The sequence below is a fragment of the Miscanthus floridulus genome, chromosome 2 (assembly GCF_019320115.1).
Source record: "Miscanthus floridulus cultivar M001 chromosome 2, ASM1932011v1, whole genome shotgun sequence".
In the NCBI taxonomy this organism is placed as follows: Eukaryota; Viridiplantae; Streptophyta; class Magnoliopsida; order Poales; family Poaceae; genus Miscanthus; species Miscanthus floridulus.
Window position 1 is genome coordinate 152,964,968 of NC_089581.1, and position 26,613 is coordinate 152,991,580.

General features: G+C 44.1%; 1 protein-coding gene and 1 pseudogene across 3 annotated transcripts; one reads left to right on the forward strand and one right to left on the reverse strand.

The window, feature by feature from the left end:
- LOC136537281 (probable RNA-dependent RNA polymerase SHL2) overlaps positions 1 to 19,492 on the reverse strand; it is a 55,870-nt pseudogene extending 36,378 nt beyond the window's left edge.
- A 1,596-nt stretch (positions 19,493 to 21,088) lies between these two features.
- Positions 21,089 to 26,613, forward strand: LOC136533398 (uncharacterized). Of its 3 annotated transcripts, XM_066525967.1 has the most exons (5): positions 21,089 to 21,343; positions 22,240 to 22,303; positions 22,395 to 22,620; positions 22,741 to 24,994; positions 25,154 to 26,613. In XM_066525967.1, exons 2-5 carry the CDS (start codon positions 22,280 to 22,282, stop codon positions 26,127 to 26,129), a joined length of 3,480 nt encoding a protein of 1,159 aa, XP_066382064.1. In that variant the 5' UTR covers positions 21,089 to 21,343; positions 22,240 to 22,279; the 3' UTR covers positions 26,130 to 26,613. The 3 variants fall into 3 exon arrangements, with proteins under 3 accessions (XP_066382064.1, XP_066382058.1, XP_066382054.1); XM_066525961.1 differs by having other exon boundaries at positions 22,200 to 22,303; positions 22,395 to 24,994; XM_066525957.1 differs by having other exon boundaries at positions 22,395 to 24,994.

The window sequence follows — 26,613 nt, forward strand, 5'->3', positions numbered from 1 at the left end:
TTGAAAGTAGCACAGGTGCTTACATGGAATGGTTAGTTAATAAACTAATGCAACTACTAATAAAAAATGAATATAAGGACGCACGCTTAGTAATGCTTCCTGCAGATGCAATAAACTCACAACCCAAATAGCCTTGCATATCCATAGAGTCTTTTCTTTTCTCCTGTCGGGTAAGTCTTGCGGAGTACAATTAAGTACTTAGGGTTTTATTTTCCACTGTTACAGGTGACAGGCGGATGCTAGAGCTGACTCTTGTGTGTGGATTCCTCGTGGTGGGCTCAGACAGGATTCCTTTATGTTGTAATCATAGTCTTTATTTATAACTCCCACCAAATGTTTTTATAAATAGAAGTTTTATAATCTGTTGTCATAGTTTATATATCGATGCTTCATCATGTCATGAATAGATAATTATTCCTGCTGTAATTCTGATAACATATTTTTATTCCACTGTTAATTTAAATTGTTCATATCTCTGATAACATGTTCATATTCCGCTATTATAAATAATACACATTATACTCTGATGTTACATGGAAAGTGATGTAAGAAATGTTTAAATGTTGTAAGCTTTATTCTCTCATTTGTGATCTTGATGGAAAATGTGGATTTTCGGGTTCTCCCTTGGGGTGTACCCGATGGAACTGCATAATTTGGTGTTCCCCCCTGAGTACTTAGTGTCTAATAAAAGACAAGTACTCCTAGGAGGCATTAGATTAGGCAGTTCTACCACATGGGGCTGCTACGGACCTAACTGGCTAGCGCATGAGCATCAGGAGGCTACCATGGGCCAGGACGAGGTGACGGTTGGAGTGGAGGATGGCGGAGGAGGGGTGGCCACATGCGGCCGAGCCATGCGACAGCGCACCACGGTGGCATGGTCGCGTCAACGGCAATGGAGAGGTGGTAGCGGTTCCTCTGGCTTGCACAAGGTGGAGAGGGAGGCAAGGCGAAGCTAGTGGTGTAGGTGAATTGGATCGGTTGAAAGCTCTAGTTTGGTTTTGGTGAATTGATGAAACCCTAAGTGCAAACCTAGTTTATCAAAGTGATCATGAGATAGGTAGCACATTCCAAGTGATGAAGCAAATGAAGATCATAACATGATGATGGAAATTCCATGATGATGATCAAGCGCTTAGACTTGGAAAGGAAGAAAGAAAAACAAAAGGCTCAAGGCAAAGGTATAAGGGGTAGGAGCCATTTTTGTTTCGGTGATCAAGACTCTTACTGAGTGTGATCACATTTAGGTTCGATAGCTGTATTATTAAGAGGGGTGAAACTCGTATCGAAATACAGTTATCAAAGTGCCACTAGATGCTCTAACTCATTGCATGTGCATTTAGGATCTAGTGGAGTGCTAACACCCTTGAAAATGTTTGTGAAAAATATACTAACACATATGCACAAAGGTGATACACATTATGTTTAGCACTTAGGAGCAAGGGTAAGGAACTTCACCGGTGGAGTGTGCCGGACGCTGGCCTCAACTAGACCGGTGTGTCCGATTAGTGGAAGCAGTGAAGATGCTGGCGTCGGTCTTCGACCGGACACTGGTGGGGTGCATCCGGTCCTGCTAACGTGGGAGCACACAGAGGAGACAGTGAGTGACCGGACGCTGGGTGAGTTCGGTCAGGCATGACCCGGTCATGAGTGGAGGCTTACTGGAAATGACCAGACGCTGGGGTCCTGCATCCGGTCATGATCAAACTAACATGTCCGGTCGTAGCTAGAACCTTACTAGAAGTGACCGGACGTTGGGGTCCTACGTCTGGTCGTGGCACTATGCTACGTCCGGTCATCACTTGATCATTGGGATCAGGCGCTCGATATTTGAAGAGAGGGATGATGTGGCGGCCATCCGTTGACCGGACACTAGCAGGGTGCGTCCGGTCGATCTGACTGGAGCGTTCGGTCGCCCCGAGCAGTGCCTAGTGAAGGGGTACAACGGCTCTATTTCATGGGGGCTTCTATTTAAGCCCCATGGCCAGCTTTAGCTCACTCCCTTGGCCATTTACATTGACATAGCAACCTTGTGAGCTTAGCGAAAGCCCTCCCACTCATCTCCATCATTGATTCGTCATCTTTGTGAGATTGGGAGAGAATCCAAGTGCATTGCTTGAGTGTTTGCATCTAGAGGCACTTGGTGTTTGTGTTTCGCTGTGGGATTCGCTTGTTACTCTTGGTGGGTGCCGCCACCTAGATGGCTTGGAGCAGCGAGGATCGTTGAGCGAAAGTTGGTGATTGTCTCTGGCTCCAATCATGGTGATTGTGAGGGGTTCTTGACCTTTCCCCGGTGGTGAGCCAAAAGGTACTCTAGTGAATTGCTCATGGCTTATGGGATCCTCATCTTGTGTTGGTTGTGCGGCACCCTATTGAGGGTTTGGCGTGTAATGCCAATTAGCACGTGAACCTCCAAGTGAGTGAATCGCCACAACGAGGACTAGCTTGCCAACAAGCAAGTGAACCTCAGTAAAAAATCATTGTGTCATCATTTGATTCCGAGGTGATTGATCTTCATTGGTATTCATTCTTGTGATTGATTGGTTCACTCCTCGACTCGGTGGTATAACCATCTTGCTCACTCTCTTTACATTAAGCTCATTAGTGTAGCTAGTTGTGAGAGCTTGTTAGTTTGGTTAGTGTGGCTCTTAGTCTTTGAGGGCACACTAACTTAGTGTAGTGACATAGCCATTGTGTGGATAGAAACTATAGAAACTAGGATTGTGGTAGGTGGCTTGCATTTTTTAGTAGGCTAGCGCAATACTTGCTTTGCCTCATAATTATCTAACCGGTTTGTTAAGTGTTGTTGTAGAAATTCTTAACAGGCTATTCACCCCCCTCTAGCCATTAGGACCTTTCATCGGGGCGGACGGCACGGGGACTGCCCTCGTCCATGGCCGATTGTGGCCTTATTGGCACGACGGCGGGGAAAGCTCTAAATTGGTGCTTGGTAGTGCGTGCTTCATGGCTAGGTGGGGTTGGGTAGCTGGAGAACTCACTGGCGAGACTATAGATGGGCAAAATTGATTGGAGATGACGTCTCACTGTCTAACGTGCTGGCACGACTCTGACGGCGGTAGCAGAGGGAAAGAGGGAGACGGGTCTGAGCTTTGGCCGTCCTCACCTTGATAGCTAGTGGTCGTCTAGACCCGCGACCGTGTCTACGCACTCGCTACGCGACACACGACCAAACCACGTGCCCGTGCGGGGAGGCAAGTGGGGGCGCTGCCTACGTGGCCGTAGCGCCATTAAGGCAAGGCGACGGTGCAAGCGTAGCTGGGACAGCCCACATGCATGTGGTGGCAGAGCGAGCGGCAATAGGGCAGCACGGTGTCACGGTGGCATCGGTAGCGACAACGCAAGGCAGGGCAGCAGTGCACGGACGCGACGATGAGGTGATGGCACCGACAGTGGCTTCGTCGCGGTGCAGGGCGGGGCAGGCGGCGGCGGAGGCGGCTCCGCGCGGCGGGGCCAGCGACGGTCGGGCCATAGCCAGGCCAGAGGCAGCCACGGTCGGCCATGCACGGCAGCGCGCGCACGTGCGACCAGCGTGGTGACGCCGAGCGCCCGACCTTGGTGACCGCGTCCACCCGGTGAGCCAGCCCGAGAACATGTCGTGCAGGCATTTTAAAGCGCTTATAACAACTAAATGGTTACTTCTGGACCTAAACCATCTTTCCCATGGTCAAGAGAGCATATCCGGCTACCAACCCGAGCTAAAACACGACACCATCTCTTAACTCGATTTCACAAAATAAATTGCCATACATGGCATTGTCTTGCTGTATATATATACTTAAATTCTTCTAAGTCCTTGAGCTGAATTTGATTTCAAGTTTCATTTTTAGGCTATTAGAAATGTTGGCTAGCAATGTTATTCTTCCGCAGCAAGTATTTCATTGTCATCTACAAAGTTTGTACTTTAAACTTTATTTAAGTATCACACACATGTTCTATAGTATTTTTGCTCAATAAAAATTGATTTTCCCACCCTACTTGACATAACATGAGTTATTGAATAAATTTCCATTTAACATTTTTATTGGTCATTTTAGGCAACAAGAAATTTATCAACACTTTCTATCACTTGCATTATTACATAAACATGATGCTCATGACATGATTTAGTAGTTTGTTTAGGGCATAACACTGAGGGTGTTACAGATTGCAACCTACTCACGGCCAAAACAGCTCCCAAGCATTCATTGCTCCCCTCTCCTCTCCCCTTTGCTCCTAACTTTGATTCTCCTAAAGATTTGAGTGAAAAGAGAGTGGATTAAGTGAGAAAATTACTTTGGCAAGCTTGAGCACTTGATTTCTTCATCAAGCCTGTTGGATTTGCGTCTATTACTCTTGGAGCTTTGCACCTAGCCAGCTAGGCGTCGCCCAAGAGCTTCCATCTTATGGAAGAGCCTTGTGAGGAGTTTGTATTATCCTTGATTTCTGAGTAGAAAGCTCAAGTGACCTTTGTGGTTGCCTTGAGAGAGGCAAGGAAGTGGAAGAGTCTCCGACCTTTGTGGTCACCTCAACAACGAGGACGTAGGAGCTTCTTTGTGGGTTTGCCGAACCTCAGGATAAATCCTTGTCTTCTGTGTGCTTGTTGTTGTTGTGATTTGTGCTATCATATTTATTCATAGTTGTTTTCCCTTCCCCCCAAGGCACCTTTTAGGGTTTGGGCTCGATCTACGGAGTGGAGGCTTTTCGGCATCAAAGGAGCAGCCCTAACGCTTCATCTTACCACTTAGAAGTGGGGTTATAAGAAATCGCATTCTTAAAGTTCATTTTAGCTCTTGTTGTGTAGTTCACGTAGGAGCCGAAACTCCTGGCTGTTTGCGTTGAAACTTCTGGCTGTCTGAAGTTCTAGGCCAAACTATTGGGACTTCTGATGGTGGCTGATAATTTACTTTGAATTTGTGTAGAAATTTTTAGAAACGTCTATTCATCCCCTCTAGACATTGTTTAGATCCTTTCATGTTTGCTGAGGAAAATCTTGTGCCATGCTTCATGAAACGATTGTTGATTGATAGAGATAAAGTATTGCCCCTGCTCAAGGATGCCAAGTTCATCCAGGCAGCCCATCGACCACCTTCCCTCGGGCGCAAAAAAACTTTGTTTTCTTTAAAAGACCCTTCAGCTGTGAGGACTTTATAGCCAAATGCATTCCCTTCAGGCGTGGCTCAGTTGCAGGAGTAAATCCAACACTCAGCATCAGCCTTGCGATGGTTCCATGCTTAGGGCAACTGTTTGTTACAATATGGTAAGCAATTTCTCTGTCTAACAAAATTCTATCGAGATTATTAAACATTTATTCCTGCATTTCCCAAAATATAGCTTCTGGGACACCAAGGAGATCAGCAATACTATAATCTGACAGTTCAAGAATGCGGGTTGAAACTTTATATAGGACACTACTTCTATCACGGAGTGGGTAGACTCAAATTTCCTCATGCTTGACCTAAGGGAAAGCTGTATCCCATCATTTTGTCCTTGCCAGGCAGCCATAACACCCTTGAATCCTGCATATCTAATCTGGTACACAGATGGAGGGTACCTATCTGTCAGCGGCAACCTCGCCACAATTTCCATTGCAAGGTCCGGTGTGATCTTGTCAATTCCATGAGAGAAAATATATCCATTACACTCGCCATCCTCAAGAAACTCATTAACCTCATTCGACCGCATCACAATCGTTGCATACGAAGATGTGAAGCACAACCCCATTCGAGCGGCATGCTTTGCGACATTCCTACTTGGGGACTGTCCCATCCACTCCCTAATGGTTGCAGCAATTGTTGTTCTGTTCTCCACGAAGATCCAAGCTGGCATGTCCTTCATCTGGTTCAACGAGGCCCCGTTCGCTTCTGAAAAAACAAACCGAAATACTGTTTCGACTGACTTGTTGTGAGAGAAAAACACTGTTTCGGCTGAAAAAACAAGCTGAAAAGTACGGATTATAAAACAGACGAATAGAGCCTGAGAATGCAAGGAAAGAGTACTTCCTACCACACAAGTGGAAACCGTTTTTCATAAGTGTGTGCACACGCCTGTAAATTATTGTCTTGTGCTAGAACGATTTTGACATAAAGCTCTGGACAATCGGTGCGACATGGAAGTTGAGTGCATTGATGTTCAGTAGCTAGATACCTTCATCCATAAAAGTTACCCTCAAGAACCGGTCCGCCATATAATGATAGTGCCAAATGACGCAGTTAGAGCGCTCCACTTGTGACGGCATACAATATGCCCTGGTGGGAGTGATCACCAGCCTCCGCACCACAGCATTATAATCACCAACAACCTTGCCCCTGCTGCGGGGATGAATTAATTTGGGATTTTTGGCAACCCTATCCTGCACACTTTTTAGCCTCCAGCATACATCAAACATTTGAGAAATTTTCTCCTAACATTTCCTTCAGTGCAGCCACATTCACATGCTCCTCCTCTTTCTTGAGCAAAGAGAAGAATTTGGACATGAGCTAGTGCTCGTTCACTATTCCCTTATGCACCAGCACATTAACCAAGAATAAGACTAGAAACTGGCGCTCCTCGAGATGCTGCACGCACAAGAAAAGGTTCCGCGTTGGCTTCCCAAACTCTGGCTCGTCTGAGACTGTCTTCAACGACGTGACCTAAACGCAAAAATGCGTTCTGCACAGTGTTTTTTTTTTTACCAAAATACTCCTCCAATGAAGGACCGAAACCAGCTACCCATTCTGGTTCCTCTGCGATTGGGAAGGCAAATCTGCGTTTCGAAGAGAGACGACGCAAATGGTGGGCCCGTAGGAGCCGTCGGGGTAGGGCGCGGCCGTCGGGGCAAGACGACGCAAGAGCTCCGCCGGGCGCGAGCTCCGCCGAGCCGCGGGCGTGAGATCCACCGGCGCGGGCGCGAGCTCGGCCGGGCCACGGGGGCGAGCTCCGCCGGACGCGAGCTCCGCCGAGCCGCGGGCGCGAAGAAGGAGAAGGAGAGGGAGGGGGGCCGGACGCGGGCACGAGCTCCGCCGGGCTCGGGGAAGAAGAAGGAGAGGGAGGGGGCCGGATCCGGGCGCGAGCTCGGCCGGGCCGCGGGGGCGAGTTCCGCCGAGCCGCGGGGGCGAGCTCCGCCGAGCCGCGAGCGCGAGATCCGCCGGCGCGGGCGTGAGCTCGGCCGGGCGCGACCTCCGCCGGACACGAGCTCCGCTGAACCGCGGGCGCGAAGAAGGAGAAGGAGAGGGAGGGGGGCCGGACGCGGGCGTGAGCTCCGCCGAGCTCGGGGAAGAAGGAGAGGGAGGGGGGCCGGATCCAGGCGCCGCGCCAGCGCCAGAGCGCGTCGTCGCCCCACATCGTCGCCGTCGCCATGCCCTGCACGGCCGCGTGGGAGAGAGAGGAAGAGAGCAAGGCAGACGCGTGGGAGAGAGAGGACCGAAGATATTTTGCCTTCGCCGTTGGAAACGGAGGAATTTGGGTAGCTCACTCATTCACTGTGCATCACCTAAATCCCGGTATGGGTCTTTCTCGTTGGAGATAGCCTCATGCACCATGAACCTTGTCCACCCAATGTCGCGGACCACGGCCGGCACCCTCTTCTCCTTCATGTACACCGGTGCGATCTTCATCTATGGCCAGAACCACGTCTTGAACGAGAAAAACCCCCCTGTACATCCGGCATCGGCCAGTGGCCCTGCTGGCGGTGATGTCTGTGGTCCTTATGCATGGGTCGTCGTTGAGCAGGTGAAAGGCACCAGCTAGTGGACACCAAATATTAAGTACTCCCTCCGTCCCTAAATAACTATCACCGTTGATGTACGTTCCACTCGATTTGTAGAAAATACGTGCAACATTTATATCTCCAAATAAGTTTATTAAAAAACTAGATTCAAAGATCTTTCTAATAATACTTATTATGTACTATAAATATTAATATTTTTAATATATTTAATCAAAGTTGTTTCTCAAGAAAGCGAAAACGACAAATATTTAGGGACAAAGGGAGTACTCATATTTTGAAATATATTTTTTATTTTTTAAATGATCTTGGATGGAGACACTAAGTATATCAAAATTGTAGTGCTCAACGACATCTAAAACTTTATGGTTATTTTTTTTATTTAACAATGTTTAGAAGCTGAAATATTCAATACAAGATTTGTATATGTACTGTTTGTTTTTTTAGATAATTTTGTGCCACAGAGTTAACACCCGCTTGACGGAAGTAGCATCATGGGGAGATTGTTTTTTGCGATTACATATGGGGAGAAAAAAATTAGAAGTTGATATAGAAGCCACAATTAACTTTTCAACTGCACATACGGATTGACCATCTTTTTCATGGCGCATAGAAAATTGTCTCTTTGACCATGTTTTGAAAAAAGAAAAGAGGGTTGGGTCCGAGAACAGGCTTGGGTCTCCAGGGTTTAACATGATGGCAATTGGTAGCGTTGATGCTGGTATTGAAAAAAAAAAATCACCCGTTCCAATGCTCAACCCAAGGCTAAGTTTATCACAAATGATTGAGATAATGCTACATCTGTAGTGCCGTGAACTCATCCTGACGATCATCATGATTGCTAATTGCAAGCTAGGTCTAACTGAGTGTTATAGTGAAACATATTTTCGTAACAAATACATTAAGAAATATAGCTGCGGATAATATAGGTTTGGACTGATTGAAAAGTAAGATGTGCAGTTATTTGGCATGGATGGAGTATGATGTGGTCAATACATGTTGAGTAGCATCGGTATAAACGAGTCACGTGCTGCTTCTACTTAGGCTCAGCAACGGGTCCACTCGTACTACCATATTCGTATGTGTCAATGCACATTATACCACAATCCATCTACGATTAGTGTTAGGATTTGGTTTGATGATTAGTGGGCTCTGTAAAAAGAAGTAGGCGTGAACTAGGCCAATTAAGAGGGCACGAGCCCAATCTATATGTACCAATAAATGGGTGGACCTAAATATCGACCAACCATCTATTGATACGGCAAAATAAAAAAAATCAACCGATGGTGGGTTGGTAAAACCAACCTACATTCCACTACAAATCTTTATGAACCGAACATCCGGTGATATTTTGGTACTTTTTATCGGTGCCCGATGCTATACTCGGATTGTGGTACAGTAGTGTAGGGCGTCGTTCGACTTGCTGAATTTTGACTGAAACTGACTGAAAAATATTGTTCTCGCTGAATTATTGTGAGAAAAAAATATTGTTTGGACTGAAAAAACAAAGCCGAACAAACCGAATATGAAGTAAGCCGAACGGAGCCTAGGTATGTTTTGTAATTTGCCTAGCATATATAGGCCCGGTTGAGTCCACTCAACTAAGAGCTTTTTTATCCCACATAGCTAACAATTAGCTGCTAAAAAGAAACCAATCTCTTGGTCGGATTATTAATTGAGTGGATCTAAATGGGGCCTAACAATTATTTGTGTTAGCTGGAAAAACTAGCTAATAGTTAATTGTTAGCTAGTTGGTAGGTATAATACACCAGCTAACTTATTAGCTAAGGATCTAAACAGAACCTCAGCTATGTTTTAGCAACTAATTATTAGGTGCATATGATCAGCTCTACAATTTTCATGATACAATCTGGCATAACGGATAGGCTCGTCTCATATGTAAATCCAAAAGACGCGTAGGTTCTGCTTCCTCTAAACTCCTCTACTATTGTTCACCAATCTGAAGATGACACATTAATATTTTTCACCAATCTGAAGATGACATAAACCATATGTGAACTGCTTTGTGTGTAACTACATGAGTACAATCACAATCATGCATCAAAACCATTTTGATAATGGACAAATCGTTGGATAGATCTTGAGTTCGCCATAACAACTGTTCACCAATTTGAAGACGACATGTTAATCGGCCTGTTCGCTGGTTGGTTTCTGGGCTGGTTTGGGCTGGCTGGTGTTGGTTTATTATGAGAGGAAAACACTATTGGCTGGCTGGTTTGGGCTGGCTGAAACCAACAAATGAACAGGCTCGATATTGACATAAGCCATGTGTGAACCGCTTTGCGTGCAACTACATGATTACAACTCGATCATAATCATGTATGAAACCATTTGGTAATGGACAAATAAATTGGATAGATATTGAGTTCGCTGTACTTTAATGGTGCCAAAAATGACAGTGCTCAAACCATTCTTTTTGGTCGGCTGCATCTTGCTGGTGTGTATTATACCAGCTGTACAGCACAATGAATATCATTAGATGTATCACTATTCTCGTCTGAGTAGATGACCCATTAAGGAACGCGGCAACGCGCATGCTTCTTGTATGATCTTTTTTTCTCTGAGACCAGAGCATGCGTACAAATTAATGGTCCGATCTATCGGCCTATTTAACATGTTCAGTTTTGCTACTGATTGTGTTATTGTCTATATTCGGCATGTTCGTTGATTGGTTTTTAGGTTGATAAATTCGATTGGTGCTGGTTTATTGTGAGAGGAAAACACTATTAATTGACTGATAAGCCCTGACTGAAATCAACAGGCGAACAGACCGATCGTGTCTTCCACTGTGTCGCAGCAAAATCTCCCTGTCCCCACTATATTCAGCTTGGGTCTATTCGCTTGAACTTATAAGCCGGCTTATCAGCTAAAATCTACAGTATTTTTCTCTCACAACAAAACAGCTTTAGTCGGCTTATCAGTCAGCTTTAATACCAGCGGAACAGGTGTGACAACAATATGACCACCGAGTTTACGTCCTGTTCGTCTGAACTCATCAGTCATGATATAGTGTTTTTCTCTTATAACAAAATAGTACTCCCTTCATCCCAAATTGTAAGTCATTCCAAAAATCTTGTAGAGTCAAAGTTTTTCAAGTTTGACCAAATTTATATAACAAAATAATAATATTTATCATACCAAGTAAGTATCATTAGATTCTTCATTAGTTATATTTTCATATTATACCTATTTGATGTCATCAATCTTTGTGTTTCTCTCTATAATTTTAGTCAAACTTAAAAAAATTTGACTCTCCAAGATTTTTGGAATGACTTACCATTTAGGATGGAGGGAGTATGAATTAGCTGATCAGCCGCAAAAAACCACCGGCAACTCCTCGTGCAAGCAATGCAAAAGCACATACTTACAGTATGACCACCAGCTTGTATTCGCACACGCTAAGAATGACGACGAGCAAAGCAGACGTGGCACGACATGTTGATGAGGGTCGCAAACCCTACTGGACTAGCTAGCGTGCAGTGTCTTGCTAGCTGAAATGCTGATGAAGATCAACGTGTTAATGTTTTCTTTAGGAGGAGTAGACGAGCCATCCAGCTCTGACTAGTTGCTGACCTTCTCGACCCGTTATGAAAGGTTTATTTTTCAAACAACTCTTCATTAGGCCTTGTTTAGATTACAAGTTTTTTCACTCTCTCTATTACATCAAATCTTTGGACACATGTATGGAGTATTAAATATAGATAAAAAAATAACTAATTACACAGTTTGATTGTAAATTACGAGACGAATCTTTTGAGCCTAATTAGACCATGATTGAACAATAATTGTCAAATACAAACGAAAGTGCTACAGTGCCAAATACTGATTCCTAACCTCAATCTAAACAAGGCCTAAAAGGTTTATCTTGTAAAACAAACTAGGCAATTCCAAAGATGCAAAGAAAGTGCACGTCGAGTATCACAGAACGCTACATCATATCATAAAAACAAAAAAATCAAAGTCGATTGGCATATGACAACTTTTCGTCTAGCCTTGAATTGAAGTACACAGACCACTAAAGTTTCATAGTCGTAGAAAAATGCATGCAAGGGCATGGGAGTCACAATCCGCCTCTTTCTAGTTTTTGGCAGTCCACGATTTACTGATTTACTTTTGACCGTCTTAGGCTCTTAGCTTACCCCAACTGTGTTAAAGTCCCTGTTTTGCAAGGATTCGATAGCGTTTTCTTTGGGAGAAGTTGATTCTGATTCTTTTGAGAAACATGTTTTGGTAGATATTCTTCTGTTTCTCCGTTTATTTGATATAATCGAATAAAGATTATTCTCTGGAGAAACAGTGAGAATCTACTCTTATCAAAGCAGTTTTCTTTGGCCATCAACCAGACGGTCCACGATCGCAAACAAAATTTACAGCTTTGATTTCCCGATCTGTGGTTCACCTTTACCCCACCATCATTTACTGTAGTATACCGCGTGTCCACGTGTGGTTGATTGAAGGGGAAAATATCTCCCTCACTTGCCTCCCCCTCCGTTTCTCTCCCATTTCTCTCTCTCCTTCCCTCCCGAGGCAGCGACGGGCGTGAGGCGACGACGCCTATGCAGGCGGCGGGCCGGCGCGGGTGGCCCTCCTCCCCCCCACCCCCCACGCAAGCTGGGCCCCACGGCGCGGGTGGCGTCAGCACAATGCGGCGCGCGCGCCGCGGCCGAGCAGCGCCGGAGACTGCAGACGGTCGGCGCGGCTCTGCTTTCCCTCGATCCGTCCGCTCGCTGGTTTACTCTCCCCTCTCTATCCTTACTCTGTTTGATTTTTTTCCTGTATCTATTGTTCTAAGATCGATTTCCCCTAGGTCTACTATTCTCCCCCTTTACTCTTACCGATCTAGCTGCGATTTTTTTGGGTTTTATAGCCTGCGGCCTGCGGGGTTTCACTGGATTTTGAGAGCAGGCATGTATTATGCAATAGACCTGAGCACATGACCATGTCTGTGATATTTGCTTGATTTCTTAGTGTAGGATAAAGATTGAGACCATGTACCGATGGTTTTTTTATTTATTGTTTCCATTTTTTTCATGTATAGTGATCAACACGGTTTCCTATTCTTGTTATGTTTTGCTTTGAGACAAATTGCTAGTGATGTGATGATTGCAGCATAAATCATGTTTGATGTTTCATGCAATTATCATGGTCTACCTTTCCACATTAAATCTCTTTCTTTTTTTAATGATTGAGGCAATGCTCACAACTGAACCAACCATCATGCCCAAACTTACACTATCTTTGTACCTGTTCACTGATAGTTAAAGCAATGCTCAATAGTTGCATCTATTTTCGTGCATTTCTTCCTACCTCTTCTGCTTTGTGTAGTTTCCAGGCACCAAAGAGATGTATTGTTTATTGCCTGGGATGATTTCTTCCTTTGTCTAATTTGATCGTTGCCAAGTTCAAGATGTAACAATTAATTTTGCACTTTCACCCTATTTGGTGGGGATGATCCATCAGAGAGAAAAAGGTAGATGAACAGCAACATCAACCATCTAAAAATTGTTGAGCAAGCAGTTGGCTACATGATCATCTCATGGATAATAACACATAATAATGTGGTATCTATTTTTTTAGCCTTTCTGTTTTATTAATGATTTTAGGAAATGCTTAGGAATTGATAGAAGTATCTTTTGGACAATTAAGCATCTTGTGACACTTAGGGTGCCGAAGGGAAGATGGATATATGGAATTCCTTTTTAGGGTTATAAAATCATTTATAGGTTCTGTTTTGTCTACACCATCTTAGTTGCCATGTTCCAATCTGAAACTGAAATTGACATATTTTCTCTTCTGATTTTTATGTTGCTTGGTTGTTCAGAGGGCCTAAATTGAAAGCATACAAGATGTTTCCTGCCAATTTTTTTGTTGCAGTATGAGAAGACCATACAAGATGTTGATGGACAACCAGTTTGAAAGTGATATCTGAATATCTGATGATCTTTTTGCAAGCTACATTCCAGGTGATGAAAGCTGATTGGCTGTTGGTTTCTCTTTTTGGTTCTCATTGCTCATGCCGTGATCATGAATGCCTGCTGATTTCTCTTTTTGGCTCTCATTGCTGATGCCATCATATTAGTAGAATTAAAGTATAAGATTAAAAAGTATTAGTACAGTTGTTTATGTTATAGATTGATCTAATAGATTTTATCATATTACCATGTGTTACTTTGCCATGCTTTGGTGATTCTTACAACGTGTCTCTTCTATTTTGCAAAATTAAAATGCGAGAATAGAATTGTCTCAGTAAAAATAATAATTTCACTGATGAGATATTTTGTTGCCAGTCCATAATAGTGGTTGATTTGTGGTTCAATGCTTCCTATTAGGCACAACTCTAGTTGCCTTTGCTATCGGTGGTTCTGCAATCATCTATACATACATGTCAATCTTGTAAGGTAATTATTCTACATCTTGCTACTTCGTATCAGTTGTTTGCACATATTGGGGAAAGGAAGGTGCCATCATTTATGATGTTTTCTTTCCATATCATAGTATTATTTTTTTCTAATTTTTTTGTGGCATCCTTTTTCTATCGTGGCACTGCACTTTAACCTTGAAACCATAGTATCTCCTCCTTTGACAGAGGTACTACAAGTAAAAAAGATGGTAATCTAACTCAGCGTTATAATAAAATTGTATCCATATACATGGAAATATGCCTCTAGATTTTTGTCTATGGCAGCTCTTGTGTTTTTGCATTCTTCTGTGCTATTGTTGACGCCAGTGTGGATATTGATTTTCCATATATCAGTTTAGTAAAGTCTATTTCAGTTGGACCCTTTCAATGATTCAGTACGATGGCAACAATGAGACACCGATGAGAATGCACAGCCATGTTGGTTTAAATTATGAATCTATATAAAAATTCTCTCTCCATCAGTTTTATTGTCCATAGACACCACGTAATGGTAATTGTTGTCACAATTTAACGTCAAAAGATCGGATTGCTTTGATTTTTTTTTAAAAAGGTCTTGTTTTGCGCTACCATTTGCAAAATTATCTTCTACTTTTTTCGTTGTGGTGTTTTCCTTGCCTGCATACATCCCACGTGTATCATCTTTACAATATCGGTTAACAAAAATGTACGGCCTCTTATTATATTATCTTTATAATACATGCCTACTTGACATTCCTTCATACTGACAGGTTCTCTTCTAATCTCTATTTTACACCTCAACATAGTTCCTAGAATTATGTAGCAACAATTATCTATACCTAAATGTTTATGAGCTCCAGATCACTACAGACTAATATGATAGTTACCTCAATGCTCATAAATATTTCTGCTCCTATTTTGCACAGAAACCAAAAGAAGCTATATGTGAATCTTGGAAAAGGTCTCTGTAGCCCTGCATCTGCAGGTTTAGCAAGGGCGGTGCTACTTTGCTGCAAAAAATGGCAGAGGCTACATATTCCAAACCGTACAGGGTGCAGTACCAGGATGACAAGGAAAGCAACATCCCCAATTCTCTAGGATCTGCACAAAAGCAGCCTCCCAATTAGGTACTTATGTGCATTTTTTAGCCACCTCTCTCTATAAACATGAATTCATAGTCTTCTAATATAATGAAGACATCCACATTAATATAATACAGGCCGAGGATTCTCTCCCCCCTCCCTCCGTCGACTTATCAAAAAAATCCAGACATAATAGATAGGCATCACTATGGCCATCACTTTATATTCCATGAATGTCAGATTCTATTTTGGGTGAATACATACAAATAGAAAATAGCCTTGCAACTACTTATATTCTTTTACTATTTAAAAAGTAAACTACATATGTGAAAACGCTTTTCAGGTGATGTGACCTTTCTGCCTAGGCAGTGCACGTTTGAGATTTATTAAATGTTAAATTCGTCATATACCTATGTTATTTGCTATAGACAAGGGGAATAGATAGAGTAAATATATGTTTGCTCAATCATAGTTACAAAAAACCTTGCTTAGCAACCTTACTATCGGGCTCTGTTTTCTCGGCTATTAACAAACAAACAAATAGTTATAGATGTTTTCGTAATCATACATGGAACATGAGTATCCCAACTATTGAAGGTACCAGATTCTATAACCATGTATCGTCTGCTACTGAATTATTAGCTATCCGTGGTGTGGTCTGCTTCACCTGATTGATCTCTTTGTGTTGGTGTTCATGCTTTTCATTACTTCACATGTTCAGTTTATGTCCTTTTCGTGAGGCGCTTGTGGTTCAGATAATCTCCCGGTTGCAGCAAGCCCTGTTCCTGTCTGTTCCCTTGATTTATTACTATTTCTGCATTTTAACATCTATTTTCCATATTTTCTTTTTTCTGCTTTGCCCTTCAGTACTTTGCTGATTGATTAAAGAAAAAAATCCCACATAGGTTGGGTAGCCTGTTGTGAGTGTTGCTGGCAGAAATAGTTTAAACCCATCCTGTGGCATTGGGGTGAGTTCTGTAGGGAACTTTTATAAATTTTTCCATTCTTTGTTCCTTGTTTATCATATCACTGTCTTCCCTTGACTCACATTATTTCTAAGGGTTGCCCCGCTGTTGGTGTTCAACATAAAATCGTGGATATCACAGAATAGGAGCCTAGTGATTTTTCTATCTAGCTCTTGTTGTTTTTTTGGGTTCACATGTGTTCTATTAACAAGAACCATCATGGACTTTTACTGTGGGGGTATGGCCCCCAGTATCCACAAGATAAGACATGGGCCGCACCATCAGAGGTGGCCCAGCCCACAAGATCAAGACATGCACGGCGCTGCTCGGCGTGCACCGCAAGCTATTGTATATTATCAAATAGGATACTTTCCTTATAACCCTACCCCTCCAGAGTATATAAGGAGAGGTAGGGGTCCCCTAGTGGACATCGAGATACATACACCTCATATTCAATACAATACACCAAAGACATAGGACGTAGGGTATTACGTCGATCAGACGGCCCGAACCTATCTAAATCGTTGTCTCTATGCCTTGTGTCACCATTCGGTTTCTGATTACGTGCACCTCCACCGATCAATCTACCTTCGTGAGATACCCCTCGGAGGACTGCCGATGATATTCTGTCGACACTTATCTTGCATGATTGTTTCTGAAAGTATGGTTCATAATTATGGAATAGCTATTACCACCTTAGCTTACTGATTATACCCATAGCATTGCAGCATGTTCTAATTATTACTTGGTCACCTATATCTCTACAAAACCTATTTGTCAGGCTTAAACTATCTGTCTAATAGTCCACATACACAGGCCAGTGTGAGAAAATGCATAGCCCATGCCAGTTTTATGCCTAGCCCATTATCAAGCTTGTGCACATGCTCAAGAAGTGCATCGCTGATTGCCTTCGTCCTCTTCTAATCACGAGGTAAGGCTGGTCCTAAGCCTTATCTTGAGGGATAAATTTATTTAATATGGATTTATTAGTTTAGTGAGAGGAAATACCATTTATGTGCTATATAATGAGAATTAGTAGAGTGATAGTTGACATTTTCATATATAGTTAACCCATTACTTCAGTGATAGATAGCGGTGGTGACAATTAGTTCAGTGGAAATAAAAGGTCTGATATAGCAGGTTTTATTGTAGCAAACATGAGTCATTCGAAGAATCCTCTGCCACTAGCTTAGGGCTGGCTCCTTAGGCCCTTCCTTTATAGAATTGGCACATACAGGAAATGTGCAGTCCGCGATAGCTGTCCATTCCTAAAATAAATATTGTAGTATTATTCTATGTTTTGGTTTTGATTCTTAAATACATGTTTACTGAGAGAGGGTTTCATACATAGGTCTTTTCTTTTATCAACTACATTATCATTGCCATATACAGGAGATGTCCAGCAGGGGACAACTGTGCTTAGTTTCTATCCACATTAAAATTTATAAAACGAAGGAAACATTTATTACCTGTATAATAATGACTTGCTATTCGCTTCACAGATTTAATTTGACTAACTTTTTGGTTTTTAGTTCTCAATAGCATGACACTGATAGAGTTTCATGAATACCCCAATCTTTTATCAATATATTATCATATCCTAGAGATGTGCATCACCGTGGAATAACTGTATATCACCCTTGGCTTTGCACAGATATTGTTATCATTTTTATGTTCTTTACCACGCATACATAATTCTATAATCTAAAATAGAGTAAGTTGACTGCATTTTTTGCAGCAACAGCAAGACCTGGCCATGGCGGTGAGGAGGTTGTTGGTGGTGGCGCATGCCGTGGTGTCAAAGATGCAATAACAGCCTTCTTATATGTCAATGTTCTCTGTGTCTACATCTAGCCCACATGTATTGAATCCTACATGGCCGACTTCGTCAACCTTCTGTGTGGCCTACGTTGACTGCAAAGGTACATGTCCCAGCAGCATGTTTATGAATGCTCCTAACAACTAAAAGTGTTTTTTAGATTTAGGCCTCGTTTAGATTGCGAAAAAATTTCAACCCGATAAATAGTACCACTTTCGTCTTATTTGGCAAATATTGTCCAATCGTGGACCAACTAGGCTCAAAAGATTCATCTCGTGATTTCCAACTAAACTGTGTAATTAGTTATTTTTTTTACCTACATTTAATACTCCATGCAAACGGCTAAAAATTGATGTGATGAAGAGAGTGAAAAAATTTGGAATTTGGATGGCATCTAAACAAGGCCTTAGACCTTCGTGAGGTTAAATGTACCAAATCTATAATAAAATCCTTAATATACGACAATGTCTTAGTCAAGTGATACGCCGAGACGAGTGAGGATGCGCATGATGGACTGGTTCTTATCAAACGGGCCCTAGAGTTGGCACATGCGGACATGCTATTCTGTCCACTTGTGATGAATGATGATAAAGGCCGCCAGGCCGGCACGAGGCCACCAGTACCTGCCATCTGGTGGTGGTCCGGGTGGTCAGCGTCTCAGTGAGTAGTAATGGCTTCGCTTTCAAGGAACTTGTGGGCCTCCTCGTGATGGGGACGCGGGGTTAGATGAGCATGAGATGCTGCCGCCCGGCGGGATTTGGTGGAGCGTGACCGCAACGGCGCACCATCCATCGTCCATATTCAACCCGTTTGGCAGAGACGTGATTATCTGCTCAGTTGTTTACTGCTTTCCACGACGATATTCATATCATATCATAAACGCTCAGGGCGTGTTTAGTTTCGAAAATTTTTGGCTTTTAGTTACTGTAGCACTTTCGTTTGTATTTGGCAAAAATTGTCTAATTATGGACTATTTAGGCTTAAAAGATTCGTCTCATGATTTCTCGATCAACCGTGTAATTAGTTTTTTTTTCGTCTATATTTAGTACTCCATATGCCGTAAGATTCGATGTGACAGAAAATCTTGAAAAATTTTAGGTTTTGAGGTGCATCTAAACGGGGCCTCAGTCCTCCACAAGCCACAGCCAGAGCCACCCAAAAGTGGTGGCGTGCACCCTGGTGCACAACACCTTTTCCAACGCGATCTTCTACGCCGTGCTCCGGTGCAGTCACGTGTGCGGGGGAGTATTGTCCGTTAGAGAACCATTTTTTTTTGTTGCCGATACGACTACAGTGCATGCTACAGTAGTTCGTATTCCGTCGTAAATGGCCTCCGGACGGACCACGGAGTCCGGACACAGCCGCGCGACGTGTCTGTTGCTCGCTACTCCTACGAGTACGGTATTTGCATCGTACCTGTACGATGACCGTGACCGAACCCTGCAGAATCGATGACGCGACGCAGCACTCCAGCAGCAGGCCCTGTACAAGGAATCCAGCCAGCCGGCTCTCCTTCAAGTCCATCCCGAGGCAGGTACTGGTTGCCCAGTCTCGACCGAATTGGACGGGCGTGTCAGGCAGTCGAGGGATGTGTAGGACCGGCACGAACTACTATTACGCACTGCCAAGTCCGCCCTGCTCTTGCCGTCTGCCAAGCAGACCCACCCCAGCAGCCCAGCCTGCCAGCCATGGAGGCCACGACCATGATGGGTGTGTTTGGTTTCTGCCTTAGGCCCTGTTTAGATCCCATCCAAAATCTAAAATTTTTTAAGATTTCCTGTCACATCAAATCTTGCGGAACATGTATGGAGCATTAAATGTAGATAAAAAGAATAACTAATTACACAGTTTGCTCGTAATTGGCGGGACGAATCTTTTAAGCCTAAATAGTTCATAATTAGACAATTTTTGTCAAATACAAACGAAAGTGATACAGTAGCCAAAAGTCAAAAAAATTCGCATATAAACGGGGCCTTAGCTGGAGGCCCAAGTGTCGCAAGATTTGATATGATGGCTACTATATTATTTTTTGAAAAACTTTTTAGAAACAATCACAGAGACTAAAAGTTGGTCACCCAACCAAACACCGATGCGTCTCGTCGCATCGATGAAGCAAGGCACCAAACCAACGTTGCCCGCGCGCGCCGCATGCCCTCCAACCAAAACGAATGAGAGCCTGCCGGGCCGGGCGGGGCGGGGCAGCTCGCGCGCGTTGGCGTGGCGTCCGTCCCGCGTCCCCAATCCGAAAGCGGCGCGAGCGCGGGCGCGGGCGCGCAACGCCCCAACCACTCGGCAGTCCCCACGCGGTCGCGCCCACTGACGGCCCCGCTCACCTAGCCCACGGACTGCGGGCCCCGCCGGCAGATAAATTATTTGGGCGCCCTACCAAGGCCGCGTTTAGATGGCCACCGAATCGGCGCCGGCGTTTTTCCTGTAGCTACAGTATCTACAATGTTGTTTCGTTTTTATTTGGTAATAATTGTCCAAATGTTGACTAATTAGGCTCAAAACGTTCGTCTCGCAAAGTACAACCAAACTGTGCAATTAGTTTTTGATTTCGTCAACATTTAGTACTCCATACATGTACCGCAAATTTGATGTGACGGGAATTTTTTTTTTTTTTTTTTTGTATAGTGTCAAATTCAGGAGTTTGGGGCCAACTAAGGCCTTGTTTAGATGCCACCAAAATTCCAATTTTTTTCACTCTCTCTTCATCACATCAATTTTTAGCCGCTTGCATGGAGTATTAAATGTAGGTAAAAAAAATAACTAATTACACAGTTTAGTTGAAAATCACGAGATGAATCTTTTGAACCTAGTTGGTCCACGATTGAACAATATTTGTTAAATAAGACGAAAGTGGTACTATTCATCAGGATCAAATTTTTTCAGCATCTAAACGAGGCCTAAACATGGCCCAAAGCAACGCGGACGGCCAAACCGGCCGCACCACGTGCCGCGCACCGGACCACCCGATCTGGCTGGGCCCCACAGTGGCGTGGGGTGGGACTAGACTCGAGCAACTTCTGGGAAGGCACGCACGCACCGCATCTCGAGACGGCTACAAAGGGAAAAAAACGGGGCGGAAAAAAATATTCTTGGGTTGGGAGGAGAGGGAGGGAGGGAAGGAATCAGATTGGCGCAGATGAGATTGGAGAGAGAAGGGAGGTCAGATCAGGCGACGACGCAAGCGGCAGGAGGAGGATCAGGCGGATTAGGGAGTGGTTGGCCCGTCGCCGTCGCAAGCCAGTGAGCTGCCAAGGAGCACTCCTTTTTAATCGCTGCGGCGCCCGCGGCTGCGTCGGCGCCCGCGTTTGCTCCTGTCGGCCGCACTCAGCGTGAACGAGCTCTGGGCCAGACTGGAGCGCTCCTCAGGTACTAGTTCATTGTATTTTCGTCATTCATTTCTCTTTTCTTTTTCGCCCGTCTGTGTGAGACGATGTTGTTTGTGAGGTCCCGGGGAGTGGAGCGGTAGGAGAGGGATACGAGATTTGTGTTGTCTTTTTTTTGCCCAAAGTTTTCTCGATCCATCTCGCTGATATTTGGCGATCTTCCTGCCTGACTGAGCCGCGGGTAGATATCCTGGTCGTCTTGTTCAGATTGCTGATTTCCTCTCGAGGTATATTGGGATGCTTCTATTCCACGCAAGCGTGTGATCTTGTTGCTCATGCCTCTGGGGCCGTGGATTCCGCTTCTGCGTTTGAGGAAAGTTTTTTGGCTGCTCACTTTGCACTGCACTGCAGCTGTGTGAGGGACTTGTTCTTCAGCCACTGCTGCGCTTTGATTTGCATGGGGTTACTAGCAATTTAGTGGGAGTGGTAGCTGTAGATTAGTTCTGATTATGATGTCGATAATCTCACCTCGTCATCAGTGAATGAGTCGGGCTGCGGCATCTGGGAAGAATTGAATTTGTTTGATGGCCCAATGATGCTCTATATTTGCTACTGTAGTGTTTGCACTAATTGAATCTTTCTGTTTGTGTACAATCCATTCATCATTAACGCAGTAGATTTGTTTCTATCTACCTTCTGCCAGTCTACTTCTTTGATAGTTTGATTATTTTCTATAGAAAACTTGTACTGCCTTTAATTTAACATGGCAATAAATAATTTCTTCTTCTATATTAAGAATATTATTTTTTTTACCTCACTGTTCTTCTAGTAGTATCTTTGATCTACCCTATCATCTGCTTGTTTATTGTCGGTTGGTATGCGATGTACTGTGCCTTCAGTTCTGCTTAATCTGGGGAAACTGACAACGATTTGTACCAGAGGACACAGATTATCAGCTGATTGTCCGTGACACGGCAAGATGTCGCTAGCCAAGAAGGAAGAGGTACTCAGAAACTTCTTCCTCGGAGATCAATTCTGGTTGTTTGAACGTCTCTTTCACATTTGCGTAAAAATCCTGGGTGTTTTATGAGCAGGTTTGCAGTCACCGACTTGTACCGCGGTTGGATGAGCCTGGGGTTGGTGTGCCTATTAAGAAGAGGCCAGTTCTCTTGTCCGACAGATCGGTTGCATCTGCCATACCACTCTCGATAAAGCCCCCATCTCCAACGAAGACGATGCCTGTTACTGCTACAGGGACTGGCCGCTGCGAGGAACCATTCTTCAACATTGGTAACTCAGACACAAATGTCATCACCAAAGGTAAGGGAATCCCTGACACCCAGATCCAAGACCATGCCAACACGTCGCGTACTGCGCTATCCATGGCCAATGGCACAGGAGTGCTATTTACTGGATCAATTGAGATCTCTTCTATTGCAGATAGTGCTACAAGGACTTCTGCACCAGTTGCTGAATTGCAACGTCCAAATTTTTTGGCTCTGGATTTACAGTTACCATCTCGTCAAAGTGGCAAAAATAATAACTATGGCTCACTTGTGAAGGAAGAGAAACTGGACCAGAGTCTTTCTAAACACCACAATAACGTTCCTATTGCAAATGAAATCAATGCTTCTGGGAATAGTATTGTTGGGAGACTACCTAACTTGGATCTGAATATACTGCCAGACCCAGCTGATTCGCTTGAAGGTTTGTCTAAAATGCATGAAAGTGGGAGTGGGTTGTATCATCATAGAACAATTCAACATCAGAAAGCTCAGGTGACCCCAGCGGCAGCTATTTCTACAATAAGCAGTGGAATAGGTCGAAATATTGGCAGTACTCTGAACATGTCTAATTCATATGGGCTTTCTCATATGTCTGGACCAGCTGATGTTACCTTAGATTTGCAACTTAAACCACCAACTAGACCTGAGCTAGGGATAAACTGGAAAGGACTTGCTCCTGCTCCAGAACTGAGTCTCTCTCTATTTGGTAAGCCTATGGATGATCCCAAGTCTCTTAGCACCCCTAATGCTTTATTTGATTCTGGGACTGCTGGAAGTTCCAAAAAGGTCAATGAGGAGGCTCCTGCTACACTTGTGTCAGATAAGGCACCAGTTGAGAAGATTGTAACACCCGTGCCCTGCAATGTAAATCCTCAGAATACTACATCAGCAACTGTTTCTGGAATTGATCAGCTGCCATCTAATAATTTGGTGAAGAAAGAACCTGAAGAAATATCCCAGCAGCATATTCTTGACGGTGCTGAAAAGGCAAATCTATCAGAACGACAAAGTGTTGGACTAGTTATCAGTGCTGAATCTGAAAAGACTGACAGTGCAGCCCAAGGTCCCCGTAAAACTGGGTTTGATTTGAATTCTGACATCTCTACAAATAATATTATCCATAATGGGCCTGATGTAGCAGCAGTTAGTGTCCCAGTACCAGCTGAAAGTTTACCTGATACTTCCCACACCAAGACCATGCCTGCTGTTCCTGAAGTTGACAAATGTGTGAAGCATGAAGAATCCACAAGTGCTACCCCTAGTCTCCATGTTGTAGTAACAGGAAGTGGTCATACTACACTGTTGATGGAAGCAAAATCACTGCCTTCGCAAAGTAATGTTGCCAGCCCTTCTGTTGGGTTATGTGAATCATCCAGCCAGCCCACTGTTTCTACTGTTTGCAAACCACCAGCCAACCAGCCCACTGCTCATGAGGATACGAGACAGAGGCCTTGTGATGCTAATGAATCTAGTGGTGCATTACAAAGTTCCTCCAGTCCTACAGTTGAACCTTTGCCTTTTAATTCTCTGGAGAATGCTATTGTTGATGGTATGTCACAAGGGAGTGCTGAAATGGACTGTTCAGATGATGATGGTAATACTGTTTCACGAATTCCAACTACAAATAAGCCTCATGGTGAGCCATTGGGGAATGGCCCCCCAATCAGCAAGGATGGTATCAATACTGATAACTTAAGCAAAGAGCTAAAGAAAGAACACGATAGTGATATGCATCAAGATTGTTCATCTATGACAAATAAGGTTAATATTGATCCTATTGAAGGTGGCAGGTGTATTAAAACAAAAGTTGGTGTTGTCAGCCATGCAGGTCAGCAGGGGCTCCGAAATGAGGTTATTGTTAGTGAAAACTCTAAAGGCAAGCAATCTTTGAATTCTGATAAGAATATCCCAGTAAATAATACTGACAATAGCATACATGATGCTAAGACTGCCATAGGTTCCAGTACCACACATCTCCAAAAGTCATCAGCTTTGCCAAAATCTGATTCCCCTAAACTGCAACCTACCAAGCATTCTCCTAAGACTTTAGATAGCTGCCTAGAGAAGACTAGAAGCCCAGATATAAAGTCTCCAAATGGTATGCAAGCTGGAAGTTGTAGTGAGAACCATGCAAAAATTGCTGCTTTGAAGACAGAGCATCAGACTAAAAGTGAAGAGGTCGGTAAACACTCTGATTTGCGCCCAAGAGACTCTGTCCTGGGTGAAGACTCAGAACTTGATGGCGCTTCAAGCAGTCAACAGCATAGTGAATATGGCAAGAAGTCAGCATCTGAAAAGTCAGAACATGACAAATCCAAACCTGACTCTTGTAACACATCTCCACAGAATGAAAAAGATGGACAACTTGTTGGGGCAAATTGGACACTGGGGCATGTTTATGTGAATAGGTATGTTTCGTGTCATCTGTTTCCATTGTGGGATACTACAGTAATCATGACTCAAGGTCCTCTTGTGTATGGTGCCTAGGTGTGCATGGTTTTATCACTTTATGTTTGGCTTGAATTATAAAAGTTTTCCCTCCTTTTGTCCATGTGCCATTTTTACAGGAACGAAAGGTGGGAGAGATTCATGGAGTCCGAGCGAGAAAAGAACAATGGAGAATGCCATGGTGGCAGACATGCATCTGACGTTATGAACAAACGAATGACAAACCACCGTGGTGGTTGGCGGGGTGCTGGATCCCGTGGCCATCTGAGGAACTTCCGAGGTCCAAGAATGAGCAATGAGTTTGTTGATGAATCTATTGGTGGCAGGAGGGGTTCATTTGAAGATGAACCTGGGCACATCCGAGGTCCACATAGGAGGCGTCATTCACCACATGGCTGCATCATGAGAGAGATGGACATTGACGATTTCTATGGAAGAGAGATTCCAGACTCTAGGCTGCTGGCCCGTGGGCAAATAGAAGATCTCCCAGATGACATGATGGATGATAGGTTTTTTATGCCACATTCCCGTAGACACCGTGGTCAAGGTGATCATGGATTCATCCACAGAGACAGGAGCCATTCGCCTGCACACAGAAGGGGTGGCCATGTGCATTTCCATCGGGGACGATCACCTGAAGCGATGCACAGATCACCGCCACTAATGCGAACTGACAGACCATACTTGCCTCACCGCCGTCACAACGGAAGCCGTGATGAGAGAGAAGTCATGCAGAGAAATGTGAGGAGGTGCGCCATGGAAAGTGATGCCTTTGAGCCACCGCTACATGCTGCTCACCTAGCTGGACTCCATACAGAAGAGGAACTTGTGGGTAGAAGGAAGCATAGGGAGCGGAGAGCATATCTTCATTCTCCGGTCAGTGATGAAGACGAGATGCTCTCCTACCAGACAGAGGATGACATGGAATTTGCTGAAGGAGGTGTTGGTCCACGGGAGCACGATGGCCGCTTCAGGAACAGGATGGGGCACAGCAGGGCAAGAGGAGAACAAGAGGATGGGTACAGGCACCGTGGTGGTCATCAAGGGTGGCGAGACAGTGACTCGAATGACAGACCGAAAAGGAGAAGGTACTGAACCTACTCACAGCATGACCGGCTAATGAAGACGACGTTGGCCTTTGGTTGGACTGACTGAGGGCATCTGCCACACATCTCTCAGTCTCGGCCAAACCCAACACCTTTTTGCCAGCGTCTTCCATTCCATATATTGGTTTGTTTGTTGCATTATTTTCTCAGGAGAACATGGTGCTGCAGTGTGATGCTCCCAGACACCTGCAGCGTCTAAAGCATAGTCCTCTCTAAAGTAGCCCTGGATCCTGCTCCTTTTACAAGCTGAGCTGCTAGTACATGTGGATGATGAAGGTGGAGACACTGAAATTTGAGGCCAAGCTCAGTGAAATAAGACTCCTCCGGCATGTGCTATTTTTGCCTGGCTGCAACTGAGCAAGGAGGCGAACCTGTTTGGGCAAAAAGCTACACAATACTTTTACATGCATGCATGGGTGCTGGTGGGACCTTGTATTAAGGACCAACTTGTCTCTATAATTTGGTTTTGAGTT